General features: G+C 43.6%; 1 protein-coding gene across 1 annotated transcript in view; it reads left to right on the top strand.

Annotated features, from left to right (window-relative positions):
* Window positions 1-2,860: 2,860 nt before the first annotated feature.
* PPEF2 (protein phosphatase with EF-hand domain 2) overlaps window positions 2,861-20,387 on the top strand; it is a 30,914-nt gene continuing 13,387 nt past the window's right edge. The window contains exons 1-9 of the mRNA XM_060092869.1: window positions 2,861-2,915; window positions 7,618-7,745; window positions 7,897-7,954; window positions 9,044-9,219; window positions 10,541-10,655; window positions 11,712-11,758; window positions 12,535-12,701; window positions 13,156-13,192; window positions 13,286-13,435. Of these exons, the coding sequence (XP_059948852.1) occupies window positions 2,861-2,915; window positions 7,618-7,745; window positions 7,897-7,954; window positions 9,044-9,219; window positions 10,541-10,655; window positions 11,712-11,758; window positions 12,535-12,701; window positions 13,156-13,192; window positions 13,286-13,435 (933 nt within the window). The remainder of the gene's footprint in view (window positions 2,916-7,617; window positions 7,746-7,896; window positions 7,955-9,043; window positions 9,220-10,540; window positions 10,656-11,711; window positions 11,759-12,534; window positions 12,702-13,155; window positions 13,193-13,285; window positions 13,436-20,387) is intronic.

Below are 20,387 nucleotides of genomic sequence, written 5' to 3'. Positions count from 1 at the left end.
CATGTCTGAGTCTCTCCCTCCAGCAGTCTAAAACTGCCATGAGTGCCCAGAACACTAGGTGATCAGCCTTATTGTGCCCCCTGGGGAGCAGAATTTACTTAATGATTGTACTGGGATCCCCTGTAGGACCACTGCATGGCATGAGGATTGATTCTCAGACACTTCCTCTAGGTTCTCAGTCACCTGAGGACACATTATGGCCAGAAGGAGCGAAGTCCCTTTTCTTCAGAGCTCAGCAGGCTCAGTCTCTCATTTCACCAGCAACAGTTTGTTCAGACCATATATACATAATCTTTCCAATTTAAGCCAAATTAAAAAAAAAAAGATGGTCAATCCAGTTCACTTCAGAGTTCCTCCTAGGTGTCTGCCTAGGAATTTCCCCTTAGGTCCCTGCCTAGGAAATAGGAAATATACCAGTATCCCCTTAGGACTCCAAGTCCCAAGAGAAACAGCTTGAATAAAATTCAGGATGTCATTTAAAGCAATGGTGTCTGGATATCAGGAGAACTCACCAAAGCACCTGAGGCATACTAAGAAGTGGATGGGGCTCAAAGGGCCCGTGCTGGTACCAAGCACTGGTTTGGGGTAGACTCCAGGTGTCCTCTGGTGGGTGTCTCTGATATCCTGTTGGCTACCCCAAGAAAATGACAAGGAAAATTCAGTTAACTATCAAGTTAAGAAGAAAAATAAAGGGAACTTTATTTGAGCCAAACAGGATTGTAACCTAGGAAGCAGCTTCTCAGAAAGCTCTAAGAACTGTTCCACTTGTTAGGAGTCAAAAGCACAGTCATATACATTTTGGAGACAAAGAATTGTACATCAAAATGACACACTGATATTTTACATAAAGTTTATCAAGGATACATAATCCAGGTAAGCATGGGCAAAGTGAGCAGCAAGTCGCCATGACCCCCTACAGAACTGTGAAAGAGCACTATTCTTCTAAGAAGTCACATTGCTAGCATAAGAAAGAAAAAAAAATTCATCTTTATGCTTCAGCAGGCACCCCCATCTTTGAGGAGGTCTGGTTAATGTGTAATGCAGATGCATACCACACATGAGGGAGGGAAGGAAGAGGCCCAAACAAACACAGAGAGAATTTTGTGTTTAAATTTTCTTGTCCTACCTTGAAATGTAAATTTTATTTCATCAGAGATGTGACTAGGATATTCAAGAGTTCAGAGGAGGGGCATGTTGAACTGGCTTCTTGAAGGAAGGTGAGGCCTGAAGTGAGCCTTAAGGAATGAGTAAAGTTAGTCAAGTATGGGCTAGGACATTCCAGGTAAGAGCAAAAACCCAGAAGTCATGGTGGTCAAGAAGTAGAGTCGAAGAAAGGAGAAAAGAGATGAGGCTGGAGGAGGAGGCTTTTGGGAAGATGAGTTCTATTTGCATTACATGGAGTCTGAGGCACCCCAAAGTTCAGCAGGAAGCTGGGTGAGTGAGGCTGAAGTTTAGAGTTAGTCTGAAATGGAGATGGAGATTTAAGAGGGAGTAAGTGATAGCTGAAAGTGTGAGTTGACTCAGTTATTTAAGAAGCATATACAGGGAGACGCAAGAGGGAAGAGATATGGTAACATATGTATATGTATAACTGATTCACTTTGTTATAAAGCAGAAACTAACACACCATTGTAAAGCACTTATACTCCAATAAAGATGTAAAAAAAAAAAAAGCATATACAGAGTGAGGAGAGCAGACATTTGAGACTAGAATACAAATCAAATCGACATTTAAGGGGTGGATAGAGAAAAATGAGCTCAGGAAGGAGAGAGAATAAAGAGACAGTATGAAATAAAATTCATATTTTATGGCAAGACAAGAAGAATTTAAACATAAAAAAATTTCTCTGCCCTTTGGCCTCCTCTCTCCCCTCTACTGTGCACTGTGTATCTGCATTATGCATCGACCAAACCTCCCCCATCCGCAGGAATACCTGCTCAGCCATAAAGACAACATTCTCCCAGCACCAACAAGACAATTGCTTGAAGATGACATTCCTTCTTGATCTTGTAAGGGGTTACATGACCCACCACTTTGTACTTGCAGATCTGGATTGTGTAAACTGTAATACATCATTTGCTATACAGTTCTGTCTCAAAAGAGACTTATATAACTGTGCCTTGATTTCTAACTAGCAGAACAGTTCTCAGAGCTTTCTGAGACGCTCTTCCTGGGTTATAAATCCTCAAATTTGTCTCAAATAAAATTTTCCAACTCTTTCTTAGATTGACTGATTAATGTTGTGTCAACAAGAGGTAGGAGCATGGCATCGTGGGAAGCCAAGGGGTAGAATTTAAATCAAGGCATGACTTATGACATGATGGCCTTGCTGTTCTGGCAAGGTCAGGGCTGAAAAGATGAAGGCATTGGAGACATCAGCATGAAAAGATTTGGTCAATAGTGAGGATGAAAAACATGGTGTTAAGAGGAATTAAGGAGAAAATAAGTGGTCTACTCCAGAGAAATCTGGATGAGAAGAAAAGAGAAGTTGGGTTATAGCTTGAGGGATATAGGACGTCAAAGGATGATGATGAGAGACTTCAGTATGTTTTTAGTCTGAAGAAAATCTAGTAGGAAGGTTGAAAACATAGGGGAGAGATGAGATGACACATGGAGGAAACATAGGGGAGGAATATCTCATGCACTGAGGCTGGGGAGGTCGGGGGAGGGTGCTATCACATGATAGCCTCACATTTTTTTTATGATGTGGGAGACAAGGTTCATAGATAATTTGGTCTACCTGAACTAATATTCTGCCCAAATCTCCCTATTTCAGGTTCCTTCTTCCTTTTGTCGGCAAACAATTCACTCTCCCTTGAACCTGCTATCTGCATCCTGCAGAAACATTACACTTACGCTATGGGAAGCGGCGCCTCAACCCAACATCATTTTGCTTTCCAGAATGCAGAGAAAGGTATGCGCTTCCCACCTTCAGACTAACTGTGGGTACCCTGAAGCCTACGTTGCATAGGGAGGGGCTTTTCAGGGTGGGCAGGAAATCGTTACATTTCTCCTCATGCTAGTTCTTGAAAATCGGCTTCTCCTCCTTGTAATATGACCACTAGGATGCTCAGCGGAATGTCTTAGGACTTGATGAACTATATTTAATAGAATTAAAATTTACTCAAGGAGTCAGTGTTGTCCATTGGGATTTATCCCAACCTACACCTTTACAACTGAATGAAATAAGGTTGGGCAAAAAGGGGATAAAAGAGCATTCTAGGTAGAGGGTACAAAGGTCGTGAAGTAGCAAGGAGAGAGACATATTCAAGGAACTGAGTGGTCTGAAGTGAACAAGATGGAGGGTGACATGGCATGAGGCTGCTGAGGTGTGCAGAGCCCACGTCACTCAGGAGCTTGTAGGATTTTAAAGTTTATCCTAAAGACAAGAAGAACCACTGAAGAATTCAAAACAGGGAGTTCTAGAATAAGATTTACATACATAAAAGACCCTTCTGGCTTCCATGAAGGGATTGAGGCAGGCTGGATAGTGGTGGTAAGAGTAGAAGGAAGAACAATTTATTTATTTGTTTGTTTATTTATTATTTTTTAAAAATAAATTTATTTTGTCTGCGTTGGATCTTCGTTGCTGCACGCGGGCTTTCTCTAGTTGTGGCCAGCGGGGGCTACTCTTTGTTGTGGTGCACGGGCTTCTCATTGCAGTGGCTTCTCTTGTTGTGGAGCACGGGTTCTAGGCGCGCAGGCTTCAGTAGTTGTGGCACGTGGGCTCAGTAGTTGTGGTGCACAGGCTTAGCTGCTCCGCAGCATGTGGGATCTTCTCGGACCAGGGCTTGAACCCGTTTCCCCTGCATTGGCAGGCGGATTCTTAACTACTGGGCCACCAGGGAATCCCAGAAGACCAATTTAGAAGCTACTAAAGTCATCTAAGCAGGAGATGATTATGCCTTGGTCCAGAGTTGGTGGCAGTAGAGATGGAGAGAAGAGGGTGAATTCCAACAATATGCAGGAGGTGGAATTCATAGGATCCACCTGATTACATGTGTGGGGTTGGGAAAAAGGATGGATCAAGAATGACCTCCAGGTTTCTAGCTAACGAACATGGGCAGATGATAATGCCAATTTCTGACATAAATGGAGAAGGACCAAGCTCGAGTAGAAGGAAGGTGCTGAGTTTATACACACTGGGTTTGAGATGCCCATGCAACATGCAGGTGGATGTGCTGAGTAGGCAGTTGCATATTCAGATCTGGATTTTGGAGATGTTGGTGGAGATACATGCATTTGGAAGGCATCAGAGTACGGGTGATTGTTGAAGCCATGGGGGTCACTGAAGTAGCCTAGAGTGAGAGTAAAGTCAGGTCGGAGACCGGGGCCTAGGACAGAGCCATGAGGGACTCCAGTACTTATTAAGCATCGGTCGAAGAGGATGAGCCAATGAAAGAGGCCGAGGAGGGGCAGCCAGAGATGAAGGAGGAAACAAGGGAAATAGTGGCAGCACGTTGTTTATATAAGCCTAAGCAACTTTATAAGCTCGTGGCTTCCTTTCTAGTTTGGCAATAGGTCCCAGGCTCATCTTGCATATATTTGGCTCCAGACCAGAAATAGCTATTTCTCCAGAGCTTGGGGTGTTCGCTACCAGGTTGGTCATTATTTTCTACACCTTTTCAGTGACCAGATCCAGAAAATATGTATTATTTTAATGACCAATTTATATTTAGGATCACAATATTTTTACTTAACAACTTTGATAGGATATTATATCTATATCTCCTTTCTCTTTAAAAAAAACTTTTTTCCCTAATGATACTGATGTGGTATTATTTACTTTGTCCTACAGTATATAAAAAAGTTTCTGAAAAGTAATAACAATACTATTATAATGATATGATTACTGAAAACTCTAAGATTTCTTTGTAGTTCTTTTTGTCCTTTGAGTACATCCACTAGGCATATACAACTTACTGAATTGTCAAGTCATTTGAACGAACTCCTTTCTGTGTGGTTATGCCACTAACTTGTACAAGGTTAGATTCACTTGTTTGACTTTTGCTTTTTAGAGATTGATATTTTTTTTAATTTTGATTTAAATATGCTTTATAATTTTATAAAACATTTATACAATTCCCATTCCAATTATCTGGTGCTGTGTAACAAACGACCCCAAAACTGAGTGGCTTAAGACAATCATTTTATTCTGCTCATGATTTTGTGGGTCAGGAATTTGCAAAGGGCCCAGCCAGATGGCTTGTCTATGATCCTCAGGGCAGCTGGGGCTGGAGGTTCTGCTTCCAGGACGGCTCTTCACCTTGACCTCTGTCTCCCTACGTGGTTGCCTTGTCCTTAATGTGGAATTTTAACAGCCAGGTATATTTGTAACTTTTGCCATAGGATTTAGTCTGCACAAGGCTGAGGAAGAGGAGCCCAAGCGTGTAGTATTGCACTGATGGGAAGGGGGGATGGGGTCGAGGTCCTTAAACTATGCTACAACCTCACAGCACCCACCTCAATGGAACCCAGGCCCTAGACAGAGGATTGGGAGGGAGAATAAAAGGGAGAAACAGAGGCACTGCCTGGTCTGCCTACCCTGAGCAGCCGACGAGGTACTGAGGATAGTATGTCTCATTGGCAGCACTTGCCTTAAAATGCTTGAGGCAAGGTGTTAGCAAACAACATTTTCATGGAAACTTGATGGTCAGGATATTCCTCAGTGATGCCTACCCTTCAGCACAAGTCAGGATCATTCATGGAGCTTGTTAAACCTACAGATTCCTGGGTTCCCTGTAGAGATTCTGATGCTGTAGGTCTAGGGTGAGGTGCAGATGTCTGTGTGTTTCCCTTGACTTGTTACTTTAGCTAAGTACCGCTTACTCTGGGCCTTTCATTCACTGCTCTGAATGGGGATTTGCAGAATTCAATCCTCATCACTTATTATTTCATGAGTGCCTTTGGGACATACTTAGTGTATGACATTTTTTCCTCACAGAAAACCAAATTCAGCTTTGCTTAAATTCCTCTCAAGTTCTCTTTTCCCATTCACTGTTGTATCTCATCTCCTCTTAGGGACATCAGTAGGAATTCCATTAGCAAGCTAGGTGTGTTAAATCAATCTGTCTACTGTTCACAAGGTTGACCTGAGTGAACCTGCTGGGTTTCCTTTGCAATCCAGCTTTATCCACAAAGGCTCCATTCATCCCTGGTGGCACATTCAGGCCCAGGAGCTTAAGGAGAATCTAGTTACTCACGTGGACAGCTGTCCTCTTCTCTGGCAGCAGTACTTGACTGCAGGTTCTAGAGCTCATAGGAAGAATTCAACCTACTCATGCCATCCTGCAGTACATGGTCACCCAGCACAGGTCCTGGCAAAAGGAGAAGCAAAGGCTGCCCTTCGGATTGGATAGTCAGCACAGTCCTGGGTGTATTGTGATGGGGACACAAAGCCACAGGGAGAGAAGGAATTTGGGGATATCAAGCACTGACCACCACCTGACATGATAGTATGTAGTAATTTTGTGTGTGTGTTTCTTCTCCCCAGTTATCATCTAGTTCACCTCTTTTTCCAGATGAGGACAGTGAGGCCCAGAAAGTTGACTTGCCTGAGGCCACATCGCTGGTCAGGGCAGTTCCAGGCCCAGAACCAGACTCCTGACATCCTGTCTATTGTTGCAGTATCAAAATGTCCTCCCCACCCTCTGACCCCTGCATCATCCCATCCATTTTTTTTTGGCGGTACGCCAGCCTCTCACTGTTGTGGCCTCTCCCGTTGCGGAGCACAGGCTCTGGATGCGCAGGCCCAGCGGTCATGGCTCACGGGCCCAGCCGCTCCACGGCATGTGGGATCTTCCCGGACCGGGGCACGAACCCGTGTCCCCTGCATCGGCAGGCGGACTCCCAACCACTGCACCACCAGGGAAGCCCCCTAACACAATTTTTAAAGGTTACTTTCCATTTACAGTTATTATAAACTATTGCCTATATTTCCCATGTTGTACACTATATCCTTGTAGCTTACTTTATACATAATAGTTTGTACCTGTTACTCCCCTTCCTCTATATTGCCCCTCCCCCTTCCCTTTCCCCACTTGGTAACCACTAGTTTGCTCTATCTGTGAGTCTGCTTCTTTTTTGTTATATTCACTAGTTTGTTGTACTGATATTTTTTAGATTCCACATATAAGTGATATCATACAGTATCTGCCTTTCTCTGACTTACTTCACTGAGCATAACGCCCTCAAGTCCATCCGTGTTCCTGCGCGTGGCAAAATGTCATTCTTTTTTTATGGCTAAATGGTACCTGCATCATCCTACCCTTCAAGGATGCTGCAACCTTGCAACCTCCCCAGTTTACATCTCTTTCTCAGAATCCAACCTTTGCATCTCTACACATATAAATGTTTTCATCAAAAAGTGGGAATTCCAATAGTCCTCCAGTGATTTTAGTATAAGTAATAGGTAAGAATGGAGGAGGGATGGGGGCGGGAATGGGGAAAAGAGCACCCTGGCCAGCAGTGAGGCAAATCCTTCCTACTGGTGGCAAAATATAATGCTTTCCCTACCATCTTGTCCCCATGTTACAGTGGGAGAGGCACCCCCCCACCTCCCCCCGCAGGCCCAGGGAGTCCCACCTCACAGGCTTGCTTCTCCATCTGCGTCACAGCCTTCAAGGCAGCGGCCCTGATCCAGAGATGGTACCGGCGCTACATGGCCCGCCTGGAGATGAGGCGGCACTGCACCTGGAGCATCTTCCAGTCTATAGAGTATGCTGGGCAGCAAGACCAGGTCAAGGTGCGAAGGGGTGTGGGATGGGGCCACCTCCAGCTCTGCCTTCCAGGCCCCACACAGCAAGGCCCAGGTGCCTAGAAGGTGCAGCTGATCTGGACCACTCCTGGGTTCTCTTTCTATCTCTAAAGCCACGTCTTCTTGGGTTTTTCTGCAGCTCCACAATTTCTTCAGCTACCTTGTGGATCACTTCACCCCCAGCAGTCACAACGAGAGTGAGTATGAACGGCCACATGGCCGGTCCTCCTGTCTCGGGGTCAAAGACATCGGGGTGAGGTGTGGGATGCACAGGGAAGGGAAATGTGAATCTGGTGACAGCCAGGGGATGAGCGAGGAGGCTAACAAATAAATGGTTCTCCTAGAAGCACACCTGGAGACAAAAGTTTGGGTGCAGGAGTTTATTTGGTAAATACAGGAAACACTGGGAGGTGGGGAGGGAGTGGGGAAGGGATTCAGGAAAGGGGAGGCAGGCAAAAAAGGGTGGGTTACTAAACCTGCAGTGTACCTGGGAAATAGTGCAAAACGCAGCCTGGGAAGTATCCCGCCTGAAGGCAGAGGGAACTGGAGTCTCAATGCCCGACAGTCATTGGTAGAAGGCTGCTGGGAGGGGCGGATGGGAAGGGTTGTTCACGCAGGTCTGGCCTGCCATGCAGGGCTCTCTGCAGATCCAGGGACAAAGCCCTCAGGCAGAGATGCAGGGGCAGCATCTGGAAATGAATTGCCTAAAAGTCTGAGGCATCTGCCACACTCACTAAGTACACCAGAAATGCCCGTGAACTTTTTTTCCACCACAGTTTTCGCTTTCCTCCTGCTTACCAACCTAGGCCTGTAAATTTCTGTACTTTCTAAGGCAATCTTTTAAAATAAAAGTAGAATGGAGGGCTTCTCTGGTGGCGCAGTGGTTGAGAGTCCGCCCGTCGATGCAGGAGACACGGGTTCGTGTCCCAGTCCGGGAAGATCCCACATGCTGCAGAGCGGCTGGGCCCATGAGCCATGGCCGCTGAGCCTGCGCGTCCGGAGCCTGTGCTCCGCAATGGGAGAGACCACAGCAGTGAGAGGCCCACATACCGCAAAAAAAAAAAAAAAAAAAAAAAAAAGTAGAATGGAATTGACATAATAACGTAACCTTTCTCCCGCCCATCTTAATTTGTCATCACTTTGCCCTTTACTTTCTCCCCTCCTGTGTTGGAGCTGAAGCCAGACTGGCCAGGACCCACTTCAAGTATGGTCCAGGGAATGAATTCTATATTGCCCGTGCCTGCAGGTCTGATCATAAGCCGGCCCACCCTTTCTGTCCTGACTAGGGGACTTCCTGAACCGCATGTTCACTGAAGAGAGATCCCCCCAGGACTCCGAGATGGAGAATTGCAGGGACTATGAATCCATCGAGGTACCGGACAGTTACACGGGGCCACGCCTCTCCTTCCCGCTCCTTCCCGACCATGCAACTGCTCTGGTGGAAGCTTTCAGAGTGAAGCAGGTAAGTTCCCCCCGGGGGACCTGGGTCACCACCAATTCCATGGAATGTGTAGAAGCAGAGCAGACACAATGCAGAAGGAATGGCCCTGGATTCAGGGTGTTTGTGTCAGGGATCCGTCAGAGAGATCCACTTGCTCTTTTCTTAGCCAGGACCTTGTGATTGATCAGCTAGTTTTTATGTATTGAAAATCCCTCTTCCCCATCATGTAATCTCTGTGTTCATTCATCCCACAGATGATTAATGAGTGCTGCTATGTGCAGCTACTCTTCTAGGCACTGAACAGTGAATAAGACAGACACAAATCTCTGCCCTCATGGGGCTGAGATTTTAGTGAGGAGACAGATAATAAATAATAAATAACAAATGAGTAATATTTATATATTAATATATTAGGTGACAGAGCTATGTCAAAGCATAAACTAAGTTCTAGGTGGGAGAGATGGCAGTTTTACAGAGTGGTCTGGGAAGGCGTCACTGAAAAGGTGATTTCTGAGCAAAGGTCAAAGGTGGTGAGAGAGGGTGCTTTGTGGACGTCTGGGGAATGCGTTCTAGACAGAGGGAACAAATGGAAAGGCCCTGAGGCAGGACCTTGCCTGGACTGCTCGGGGACATCAGGAAGGCCATTGTGGCTGGAGAGGAGGGAACCAGGAAACAACTATTAGAAGGTGGAGACAGAGAGGTGAGTAGTAGGGTGGACTTTCATTCTGAAAGAGATGAGGAGACAATGAGCGCAGAAATGATATAATCCAGCTTTCCCTTTAATATAATCATTCTGTTTGCCGAATAGAGTATTGGGAGCAAGGGCTGAAGCAGGGAGGCCAGTCAAGAGACTACTGCAATAGTCTAGGCGAAAGATGATCGTGGCTTGAAACCCTGGTGGTAGAGGTGGAACTGGTGAGAAGTGGTCAGATTCTGGCTCTTATAACAGATTCCAATCCTTCCCCTTTTTCATATGAAGATAATTCATTGCAGGAGGAGCTGGGGTGATTTTCCCAGTAATGTCAGGATCACCGATACCATTGATATACACGCACTTATTCATACTTTGCTGAGACAATCATGTGTTTCTCCCAAGCTCAAGGCAAGCAGGGGTTACATAGAGTAGGTAGGAAAGAGGACATCAGTTCAGTATTTGGGGGATGATGCAAAGCACAAACAAGGGTACAAGATGGGTGAGAAAGAAAGGATCTGTGCATAGGGTCCCAGGAGCAGTTTACTGGGGTCACTTTTGTGGTCTTGGGGTCATTAAGCAGTAAAGGTGAGGCCCATCTTCCCTCACAAGTATTTTGTTTTGTCCCATCCCTCCTCTTCCTCCTAGTAGAGGCTCCATGCTCGCTATGTCTTGAATCTTTTGTATGAAGCCAGGAAACATCTGGTACAACTGCCAAACATCAACCGGGTCTCCACTTGTTACAGCGAGGAAATCACAGTATGTGGTAAGAACCAGTCAGAAATGGCTTTTCACGAACCAGAAAACTCTGCCTGTGATCAGGGAGGGGCAGGAGGGCTGGAGGGGACCCGATGGCCACTTGGGCAGGCTGGGTTCACGCCTTCACACTGATTACATTTACATATTTACTCCACAGTTATTTAAGGTAGGGGTGGTGCCGTGAAGGAGAACTGTGGGGTGAGAGGGCCCGGCCTCTGCTTTGTTTTTCCCAGAGATCCAGATTTGGCCCCAAATTCATCCTCTCCATTCAGAACAAAATCCTAGCAAATAACCAGACCTTCCCTCGTTAGAAGACAGTTTACTTACTTACTGTACTTGAAAAGGCCTAAATGCCTATCAAATTATTCCTTCCATCCACATTTATTCTTCTTCCAGAGAGAAATCCTATTGATGACAATCTTCTCCATCTTCTTATGTTTTCAGTGATGTTTTAATAACCATTATAGACTGATGCCCCACACTTGAACTTAGGGGAGACGGTGATACTTCAGGGATTGTAAACTGGCAGCCTGCAATACGTCTTGTCTGCCTCAAAGTGTTCTTAAATTTCTAACATTAGTTTCCAACATTTGAAAATAGGAGGATTTCATATTAAAATCCAGATTTCCAACTTCTTAAAATCTTGTAACACTGACCCGTGAGTAGCAGCTTCTTGCTTTAGGTGGGGCAAAAATCTCTCTAGTTCTCATCCAGGTTTTCAACCCTGCACTATTCTGTCCCATTTTTGCTTCAGTAAAAATGTAAGTCATTTACTGTTCATGATAATCGCACAGGAGAAATATCCTGCTTTCTGCTTTCAATGTTAACTATCCCTGCAACAAGGGAAGTTAATATTTATCCCTATCTTATATATGGAAAAATGAGTAAGCATAAGTTTCTTTGTCAGGTGTTCCTGGGTATTTTCCTTTTATTTAAATTGAGATATAAATGACATAATACTGTATTAGTTGTAGGTATACAATGGGTATTTTCCTTTTTATAATAAAAAATTAGAAACAATGGTGAAGACCAATCAAAACTGATGTTTTTCTGTCTTTGTTAGGAGATTTACACGGCCAGTTGGATGACTTAATATTTATATTTTATAAGGTATGAATGCTCAAATTATGTTCCTGTCTTGCTCTGAGGTTTAATTTAGAAGTTCAAATAGTCTCCATTAAAGAAATGCTTAAGTTATTACTTGGATTTTTAAATATTTTAGAATAATATTTGCCACTATGTAGCAAATGTGTAATGTAAAAGTCATCACTGCATTATATTCTAGTGTATTTTTGTAAACTTTAAAAAATACAAAATCTAAGGTAAATAAAGAGAAAGAATCATTATTTGGAAAAAAGAAAATCAATTACTAAATAGAGAAATTGTTTACTATCAAAGCAACCAAAAGCTATTTTCATATCTATTTTTAGTTGTCAAATACAGAGCATATAACAAGCCATATAAATATTCTATTAATGCAATTAACACAAAGCAGTTTCTGATGTATTGTCTTGTTAAATCCTGAGAAATCTACGGCAGCTATTGTTATTATTGCTAGTTAAGGACAGAGTGGCCAGAACTTAAAACGGGGCTTGGAGTTACAAGTTCTTTGTACAGACCACCTGGCAACAGTGTGGCTTTGGATAACGCATTTATTTCGATGAGCATGTCATAACCTCAGCCTGGCTAGAAAGGAAATATGAGACTAATACAAAATATTTCCAATATTCCCATCTTTTACTGACATTTCATGTTTGGAAGAGAGGCAGACAGCACAGAATTGGCTTTCAGGCCTGATATGACTGTCAAAGGCACACTGCCTTGACCCAGTTTCCTATTCCCTTCCTTCCACTGCCTCTTCTTGGACTTCTCTCCTTATTGGGAAGAACGGCCTCCCGTCACCAGAGCGGGCCTATGTGTTCAACGGCGACTTTGTGGATCGAGGGAAGGATTCAGTAGAGATCCTGATGGTTCTTTTTGCCTTCATGTTGGTTTACCCAAAAGAGTTCCATCTCAACCGAGGAAACCATGAGGACCATATGGTGAACTTACGGTACAAATCAAAACATGATTGGGGATTTGATCTTTACTTGTGATTGTAAAGTTATTTTGCCAGAGCTTCTTATTTGTTAAAGTAGTCTTCCAGTTTTATAAAGTGGAATACACAATATATTACCATTTTAAAAGATTTTTTTAAAATTTATACAATATCCTACTGTTCTAATAAAACCATTACATTTGTTTTCACATAGCCATACACTTTATCATGTAAACAATAAGGGTTCACTATAGAAAAAGTAGAAAATATAGATAAGCAAAAGAAAATTAAAATATCCCACATCTCTACCCACAGATAATGGTATGATTTTAAACATTTTGGCAATTATTTCTCAGTGTCTTTCCCATATATTTAAGTAGATGCATCTAGAGATGCATTTTTATAAAAATGCAAGCATGCTATAACTAATATCACTAAATCTAAAATCTGTTTCTGCTTCTAACTCTAGATATGGTTTCACAAAGGAAGTGATGCATAAATATAAGGTACACTGCCTTTAAAAGCAAAAGCTTCTCTTAGTTCAGATAAGTTGAGTAAATTATTTGAAACTTAATATCATATTAATGTCATTTTTTTAGACACATGGCAAGAAAATACTAAAACTACTGCAAGATGTGTTCTGTTGGCTTCCGCTGGCCACTCTGGTTGATGAGAAAGTCCTGATTCTTCATGGTGGAGTGTCAGACATGACTGACTTGGAGTTCTTGGCTAAACTAGACAGGCACAAGGTACTGACTGAGCGCTAAAATAATGCAGATTTCACTATAATGCCAGATGTCACTGCCAACATAAAACAAATGTCATCTTGACTCCATGCTGACTCCAGTTGACTAATAAATCCATTAAATCTTTGAACGGAGGATTGGGAATCCACAGCTGGTGCAAGCGTGCTGTGATCAGTTAATGTTTGCCAGGGACATGATAGCAGGGAGTGGCAGCTAGTGCCATCTGTTTGCCATTCCTGATCTGGGTAATTCTAATCACTACCCCTCAATCACTGCCACCTGATGTGCCTCCATTTCCTAAATAATTCACATCATCTTCAGTTAAACTCAAAGGTATATTGAGGGCCTACTACATGCAGGGAGGATGCTATTGGCAGATACAAAGATGAAGATCAATTGCAGTTAAACTCAGCAACGATGTTTTAATTGCTTACTCTATGCAAGGAAAGTGCTAGCAGAAATACAAAACTAACCAGAGATGGTACTTGCCTTAAAGGAACTTACAATAACCAGCAGGGGGAGGGTGAGAATGAAAGACAGAGTACATTATACCACAATATGAATAGGTCTCGATTTTCTGTTTCATTTTGGAAGTGGAAAACTAGAAAGCAAAGATTCTAGGGAGTTCCCTAGTGGTCTAGTGGTTAGGATTTGGTGCTTTCACTGCTATGGCCTGGGTTCAATCCCTGGTCTGGGAACTGAGATCCCACCACAAGCTGCACAGTGTGGCCGAAAAAAAAAAAAAAAAACCAAAGATTCTGTTTCCTTTTAATCATAGACTCTTACACTTGAATGGTATCTTCCTATAGCCTCTCTCCTCCACTGCCCATCCACACAGGAATCTCAGCTATGACATCCTTGACAACAGTAGCCTGAGCAGTTCCAAAGACAGAGAAGTCATTACACACAAGCCAGCCTACTTTGGGCAACTCTAATTGGTATAAAAGTCTATTTTATGAGACATAAATGAAAGAGTGTTTCATTTATGAAACCTGGGTTTGAATCTGGGAACATGCACTTCTTGGCTGGTATGGCACCTTTGTTTACTAGATTGTCCAGGGACCAAGGATTCTTAGGTCTTGTTCCCTGCCATCCTTAGCGTGTCATCCCTGCGCCCTCATCTGCACAGCTTGCCACCACATCTGTGTCCCAGGCAATACAATAGAAGAATGAAGGGAAGAAGAATATCCTACCTTTTAAAGACATAATGAAGACGTTGCATACATCTCTTCTGCTCTCATCCCATTGGTCAGAATGTAGTGTCAATACATTCCTGTAGGCAGGATGTGGTGGCTCCATTGATCTCTGTGGGACCAGCTTAACTTGAGTGTGATGGATCCCTGGCTTAATCCCTTCAACTTCACCAGGGAATGGGTCATGAGTAGCACCTCATAAGGTCCAGTCCAGCAAGGATGGAGATGGCCTCCTGGATGTTTATTCTTCCAAGATTTCAGTAGGACCCAGTCTCCAGGACAAAAGTGGCACAGGTGAACGTCTGCGGGAAACATTAACCTGCCAGAAGCAAACTTATATAGAGCAGTTAGAGTAGCTGCCAATGATTCTACACACCTGACATTATCTACGTTCCTTAATTTGAATTCCTTCTGGATCTCAAACCATTTCTGGAACAATGGCAGGGTCTCTCATACAACATTTCATAGTTGGCTCAACTGGAGCCTGCTTGTAAGGTCTACCTTCACTCAAAGCAGGGCAACTGATGAGGCTTTATCCCAGGTTAAATTAATATGACAAATTTTAGTCATATGATTCCTCTTTTCCTCATTATTCCTCATCACAAAAGAGTATGATTCCTCTTTTCCGGTTTGCAAGTAGATTGGGGTCGCCAAGAAGCATGTACTTTCCAACAAATGTTTAAGACTCTAGATACTTTTTGAGTTATTCTTGCTATAAAGGCCCCTCCATTGTCACTCTGAATGAACACAGGTAACCCAAACCTAGGAATTATTTCTTTTAGGAGAGCTTTAACAGCCTCAGGCTTTTTCAGACCAGCAAGGAAATGCTTCTACCCAACCAGTGAAAGTGTCCACAAATACTAATAAGCACCTAAGGTTTCCAGTGGCTCTTGGCATCACAGTGAAAATCTTCTCCCAGTCCAGTAGCTGGAGTCTGAACTCCTTTGATTAATGGCAGGGGCCCAGTTTTAGGATTATTTTTAGCACATACTATGCATTTCTGTATCACCTTTTGAATTGTCCTTTGCATGTTTGGTCCTGTAAGGAATTTCTGAATCCACTAGAGGGTGGCATCTCTCCCACAGTGGGTACTCTGGTGTATATAACGTATTACATCTTCCGTAAGGCATTCAGGTACAAGGATCTTGCTATGTCTGTTATAAACCCACCCTTCCTAGAGTCAGCATCCTGAGAATGGCCAGGACTCCAATCAGATCCCCATTCATTGGCCTTAAGTCTTCAGGAAAATACTTTGGATAGCATCTTGTCAGATCCGCATCAGGGGATCAGGGCCAACATTGGGGATATAGGTGTTTTAGTCCTGGCTGCTAGCTTTGCTGCTTGATCTGCTAGATTATTCCCTTGAGCAGTCAGACAATCTGATTTCTGATGTACTGGACAGTGGACATTCATTCTTTTGGCTCCATGACAGCTTCTAATAAGGTTAAAATTCTTTGGCAGGTTTAATTTCCTTCTTCCTGCAGTTAACATCCTCTCTCTCTCCAAATGGCCCCAGCATGGACCACCAAGAAAGTATATTTTAGAATCAGTGAAAATAGTTACTCTCTTATCTTTACCTGTATGGGGGGCTCTCATCAGGGCTATATGTTCCACCTTTTGTTAGGAGGTACATGGGGGAAGGGCTTCTGCTTCCAGTATCTTTGGGATGACTTACCACTGCACACCCAGCCTTGCATTGTTCCTGGTCCATAAAGCTGCTTCCATCTGTGAACATCTCAAGGACTGGGTCCTCCAGTGGTTGGTCCATCAGGTCTAGATGGCTGGAATAGCCCTGTGCAATTATCTGAATACAATCATGCATAGGCTCTTCAATATTACTTGGGAACAAAGTGGCAGGATTCAAGGTGGAGACTGCTTTCAGAGTAACATTAGGATTATCCCATAATATAGCCTGATATTTTCCTCATCTTCCTGAAGTTAACCAATATCTTCCCTTCTGTTCTAGGAAGAAAAATGCACAGTGAAGGGTATGCACTGTGGTAGGTTGTTTTAGTGTAAATTTCTCTGCTTCTAGTAAAAGATCACAGGTAGCTGCTATAGCCCAAAGACAAACTGGCCATCCCTTAGTAACTGTATCTAACTGCTTTGAGAAATATGCAACAGGCCTCCTTATGCTGCCCAGTTTCCGAGTCAGGATTCCAAGGTTGATTCCTTGTCTCTCATGAACAAATAAGCCAGAGGGCTTTCTGATGTTATCTGGAAGACCTAAAGCCGGGGCAGTCAGCAGTTTTTCTTTGATAACCTGGAATGCCTTATGGCATTTCCCTAGTCCAGTCTTGAGATTCACTGTCTCCTCCTTTAAGAGCTTCCTAAAGGGGTTTTGCAATGAGTCCAAAGTTGGGGATCCAAATGAGGCAGAACCCAGCCATTCCTAGGAATCCCTGCAGTTGTCTCTCGGCAGTGGGAACGGCAACCCTGACTAGAGCTTCCTCTGTCAGGGGGCAAGTCTCTCTGCACTTGTGAGAGTTCAAAACCCAAGTATTTGACAGAGGGCAGAAAATGTGTGCCTTTTTCTTGGACACATTATAGCCTCATTCAACCAAAAATTCAAAGCCAAAACCGTATTCTGGTCTGAGGTGTCCTTTTTCTTACTAGCAATCAGAATATCATCCACATACTGCATCAAGGCTCCCTCAGTTAGTTGAGGGTCCCTCAGATCTTTTGCCAGGATTTCTCCAAATATTGTGGGGGAAATTTTTTTTTTTTTTTTTTTTTTTTTGTGGCCATGCTGCACATCATGCAGGATCTTAGTTCCCCGACCAGGGATCAAACCCACACCCCCTGCAGTGGAAGCGTGGAGTCTTAACCTCTGGACTGCCAGGGAAGTCCCTTGTGGGGGAATTTTTAAAGCCCTGAGGAAGTACTATCCAATGGTACTGTTAACTTTTGTATCTAGATCTTACTATTCAAAAGCTAACGACTCTTGGGATTCAAAACTCATGGGTATACAAAAAAAAAAAAGAGAATTCTTCAACTCTAATGCAGTAAACCAACAAAAATCTCCAGACAAAGTAGTGAGCAGAATATATGGGTTAGGGACTACTGGATGAATATCTTCTACGATTTGATTAATTGCTCTTAAGTTGTGCACAAACTGATATTCATCTGTGCCTGGCTTCTGGACCAATAAAATTGGAGTATTATAAGGTGACGGCACAGGCGTATTAAATCATGTTCAAGGGAGGCCAGTAACAGGGGTTGAATTCCACACTTTGCCTGCTCCTTTAATGATTACTGCTTTAAGTTTGGAATTTTTGCCCCAGAGTGAAGTCTAACCTGTCTAGCCTTAGCCATCTTTGCTCTCCCTGGCCTCCCATCTGCCCATACCTCCAGACTCACTTCCTGCAGTATCTCATCCAGAATCGTTGCTAGCTGTCCTCTTTAAGGTCAGAGCAATAAAGCCTGCAGTGCGCAAGCCTGTTCTGGTGATACTTTAATACCCATTCGTCCAGGTGCAAAGGTAACCTTGGCAGTAAATTTAGTTAGTAAATCTCATCCCAGAAGGGGAATGGGGTATTCAGGCATATATAGAAAGCTATACTTCAGATGGGTTTTCCCCATCTGGCAGTCTAGCAGCAGGAGAAAAGACTTTTTCAAGATTTCTCCAGACACCCCAGTTACTAAAACACAGTCTCAGAAGAAAGTTTAGAAAGCTGGGTATTTAAAAACCAAATGAGTGGCCCCAAATTGGTCAGAAAATCTGAAAGTTGATTTCCCACCCTCATCATCACTGGGGACTCTGTAGGAGAGATATTGATGGGCTTTGATAGGATTTAAAGGAAACCCTGGGCCCCATCATTCTTGGTCACTCATTCTCAGTTTGGGCATCTGGTGTGCCACTTGTTGTTTACCTGCTTCAAGAGTCTTATTTAGGATGGAACACTCTTTTCCAGTGTCACTGGAGGGGTCCCACTAAGGGGTGCTCCATTCGAGTGGAAGCTTGGGGCTGCCTAACTTTTGCTGAGTCGCTTGTGTGGGTCCTTGAGTTGATCCAGCTCTTTCCTGTGTTAAGGCAGCAGAATGGCCTGTCGTTTCCTTCTCTGTTGTTCCCTTTTCTCCCGAGCCTGGTCTCTGCCATTAAAAAAAGGCAATTTCAACAAGTTGAGACATAGGCATCCCTAAAGCCCCTTCCACCTTTTGCAGCTTCCTCTGTATATTGGGGGTGCTCTGGCCAATAAAAGTTGTTTTGGTACCCCTCTTCGCAATGAAGAATGAAATCTTCATTTCAGTCTGCAAGAATGAAATCTCAGTAACGTTCAAGTTTTGGCCTATCGCCAGCATTCACATCCCAATTAGGATCCACTGTTGGTACAGCTACGCTTGCTGCAGCCCGTACCCAGTTGCCAGGGGTTTCAGTATGAAGCCAATATGCCTCCTCCCTAGCTTTATCCAGCACCATTCTAGTTGTCCAGTTCTTCTGAAATGAGGAAGGTATTTAACACATTTTGAACATCTGCCCAGGTTGGGCTGTGAGTTGCAAAAATCGATGAAAAAAGATTTTCCATTCTCTTTGGGTCATCTCTCTAAAGTTGGCATATTCTTCTGATTAAATACATCTAAAGCTGAAAAGGGGGAGTGGACCCAGATCAGTCCCATTGGCTGCCCGGTCTCAGCATTCACACCCACAACGGGGACTTACCTTAACAGATATTGCCCCACCTGAGCTTGGGTAGCTCTCTGGCCAAACTGAGTACCCTGATCAGTACGCAGTATGAGAGGGGAAGACCGTTCCTATTTTTGGATCTAACAGGGGTGGGGAGGTAGGGGTGGGGACGAACCTGAGTCTGTGACTCAGGCACTGGTAATGAAAGAGCAGCAGCACCATCATATAAGGGTGGGGGAGGAGCAGTCGAAGCGGCGTTTGACTGAATTAATAGCAAGTCATCTTCCTTTTCATTAGAATCAAGCAAAACAGGTTTCTTTGCCTTCCCTTCCTGTTGGACCATAATCTTACAGTAACATATCAATATTCTGATACAATAACATAAAAGACTATACATAAATTATTTCATCTTATTTTTCTTCCCATTTACAAAATCTAGTTGCAAAATTGTAATTCAAGGATCCACTCAGACTGTTTTGCTCCAGGGTCTTAAGGATATTGTGGCCATGCAGTGTTACCAAAAAAACCCCCATAAAAACAAAAAACCTTTTCCATGAATTTATAACTGAAAGTCTCCCAATTTTGGAGAATGCTGCCTAGAGGGCTGCAAGGGGGAACTGAATTAATATTTCCCCTTTTGAAGAGGCTTTGCTTCCAGGTGGTCACAGCAGTGAAATTTTTCCAAGGGTCCTTGCTACAGTCACCAAGAAGTTGAATCCCCAATTGCCAATTCTTAGCAACTTAAGACAATCAGCCATAGGTGGACATGGACAAAACAAGACCAAAACAAAACCAAAAACCAGAGCCCCAGGCCTTTAACCCAGGTATGGAGGTCAGGATTGCCAAACAATCTAAGCACAGGTGCATTTCCTTAACAAGGTTACTCACCCAAAGACATCTTCCAACCCCAAATCCCCAAAACTGTCTCCTTGCTGCAAAACTAAGCACTGAAGGTCAGCAGCACCTCACCAGGGAAACCCAGAGGATGGTCCCTGGAAAAAACAGGCAAGGGAGCTGTTTGGACTCACCCACAGGCTCTCAATACTGCAAGTGGCCAACCAACCACAGCCAAAATGTCCATCTGGACTTACCTCCTGGCTGGTTTGCCATATTTGTTACCAAACTAGGTTCCTTTTGC

The sequence above is a fragment of the Mesoplodon densirostris genome, chromosome 1 (assembly GCF_025265405.1).
Source record: "Mesoplodon densirostris isolate mMesDen1 chromosome 1, mMesDen1 primary haplotype, whole genome shotgun sequence".
NCBI classification, from domain to species: Eukaryota; Metazoa; Chordata; class Mammalia; order Artiodactyla; family Ziphiidae; genus Mesoplodon; species Mesoplodon densirostris.
The sequence above is the reverse complement of the archived record's forward strand: the minus strand, read 5'-3'. Positions and strand labels throughout refer to the sequence as shown.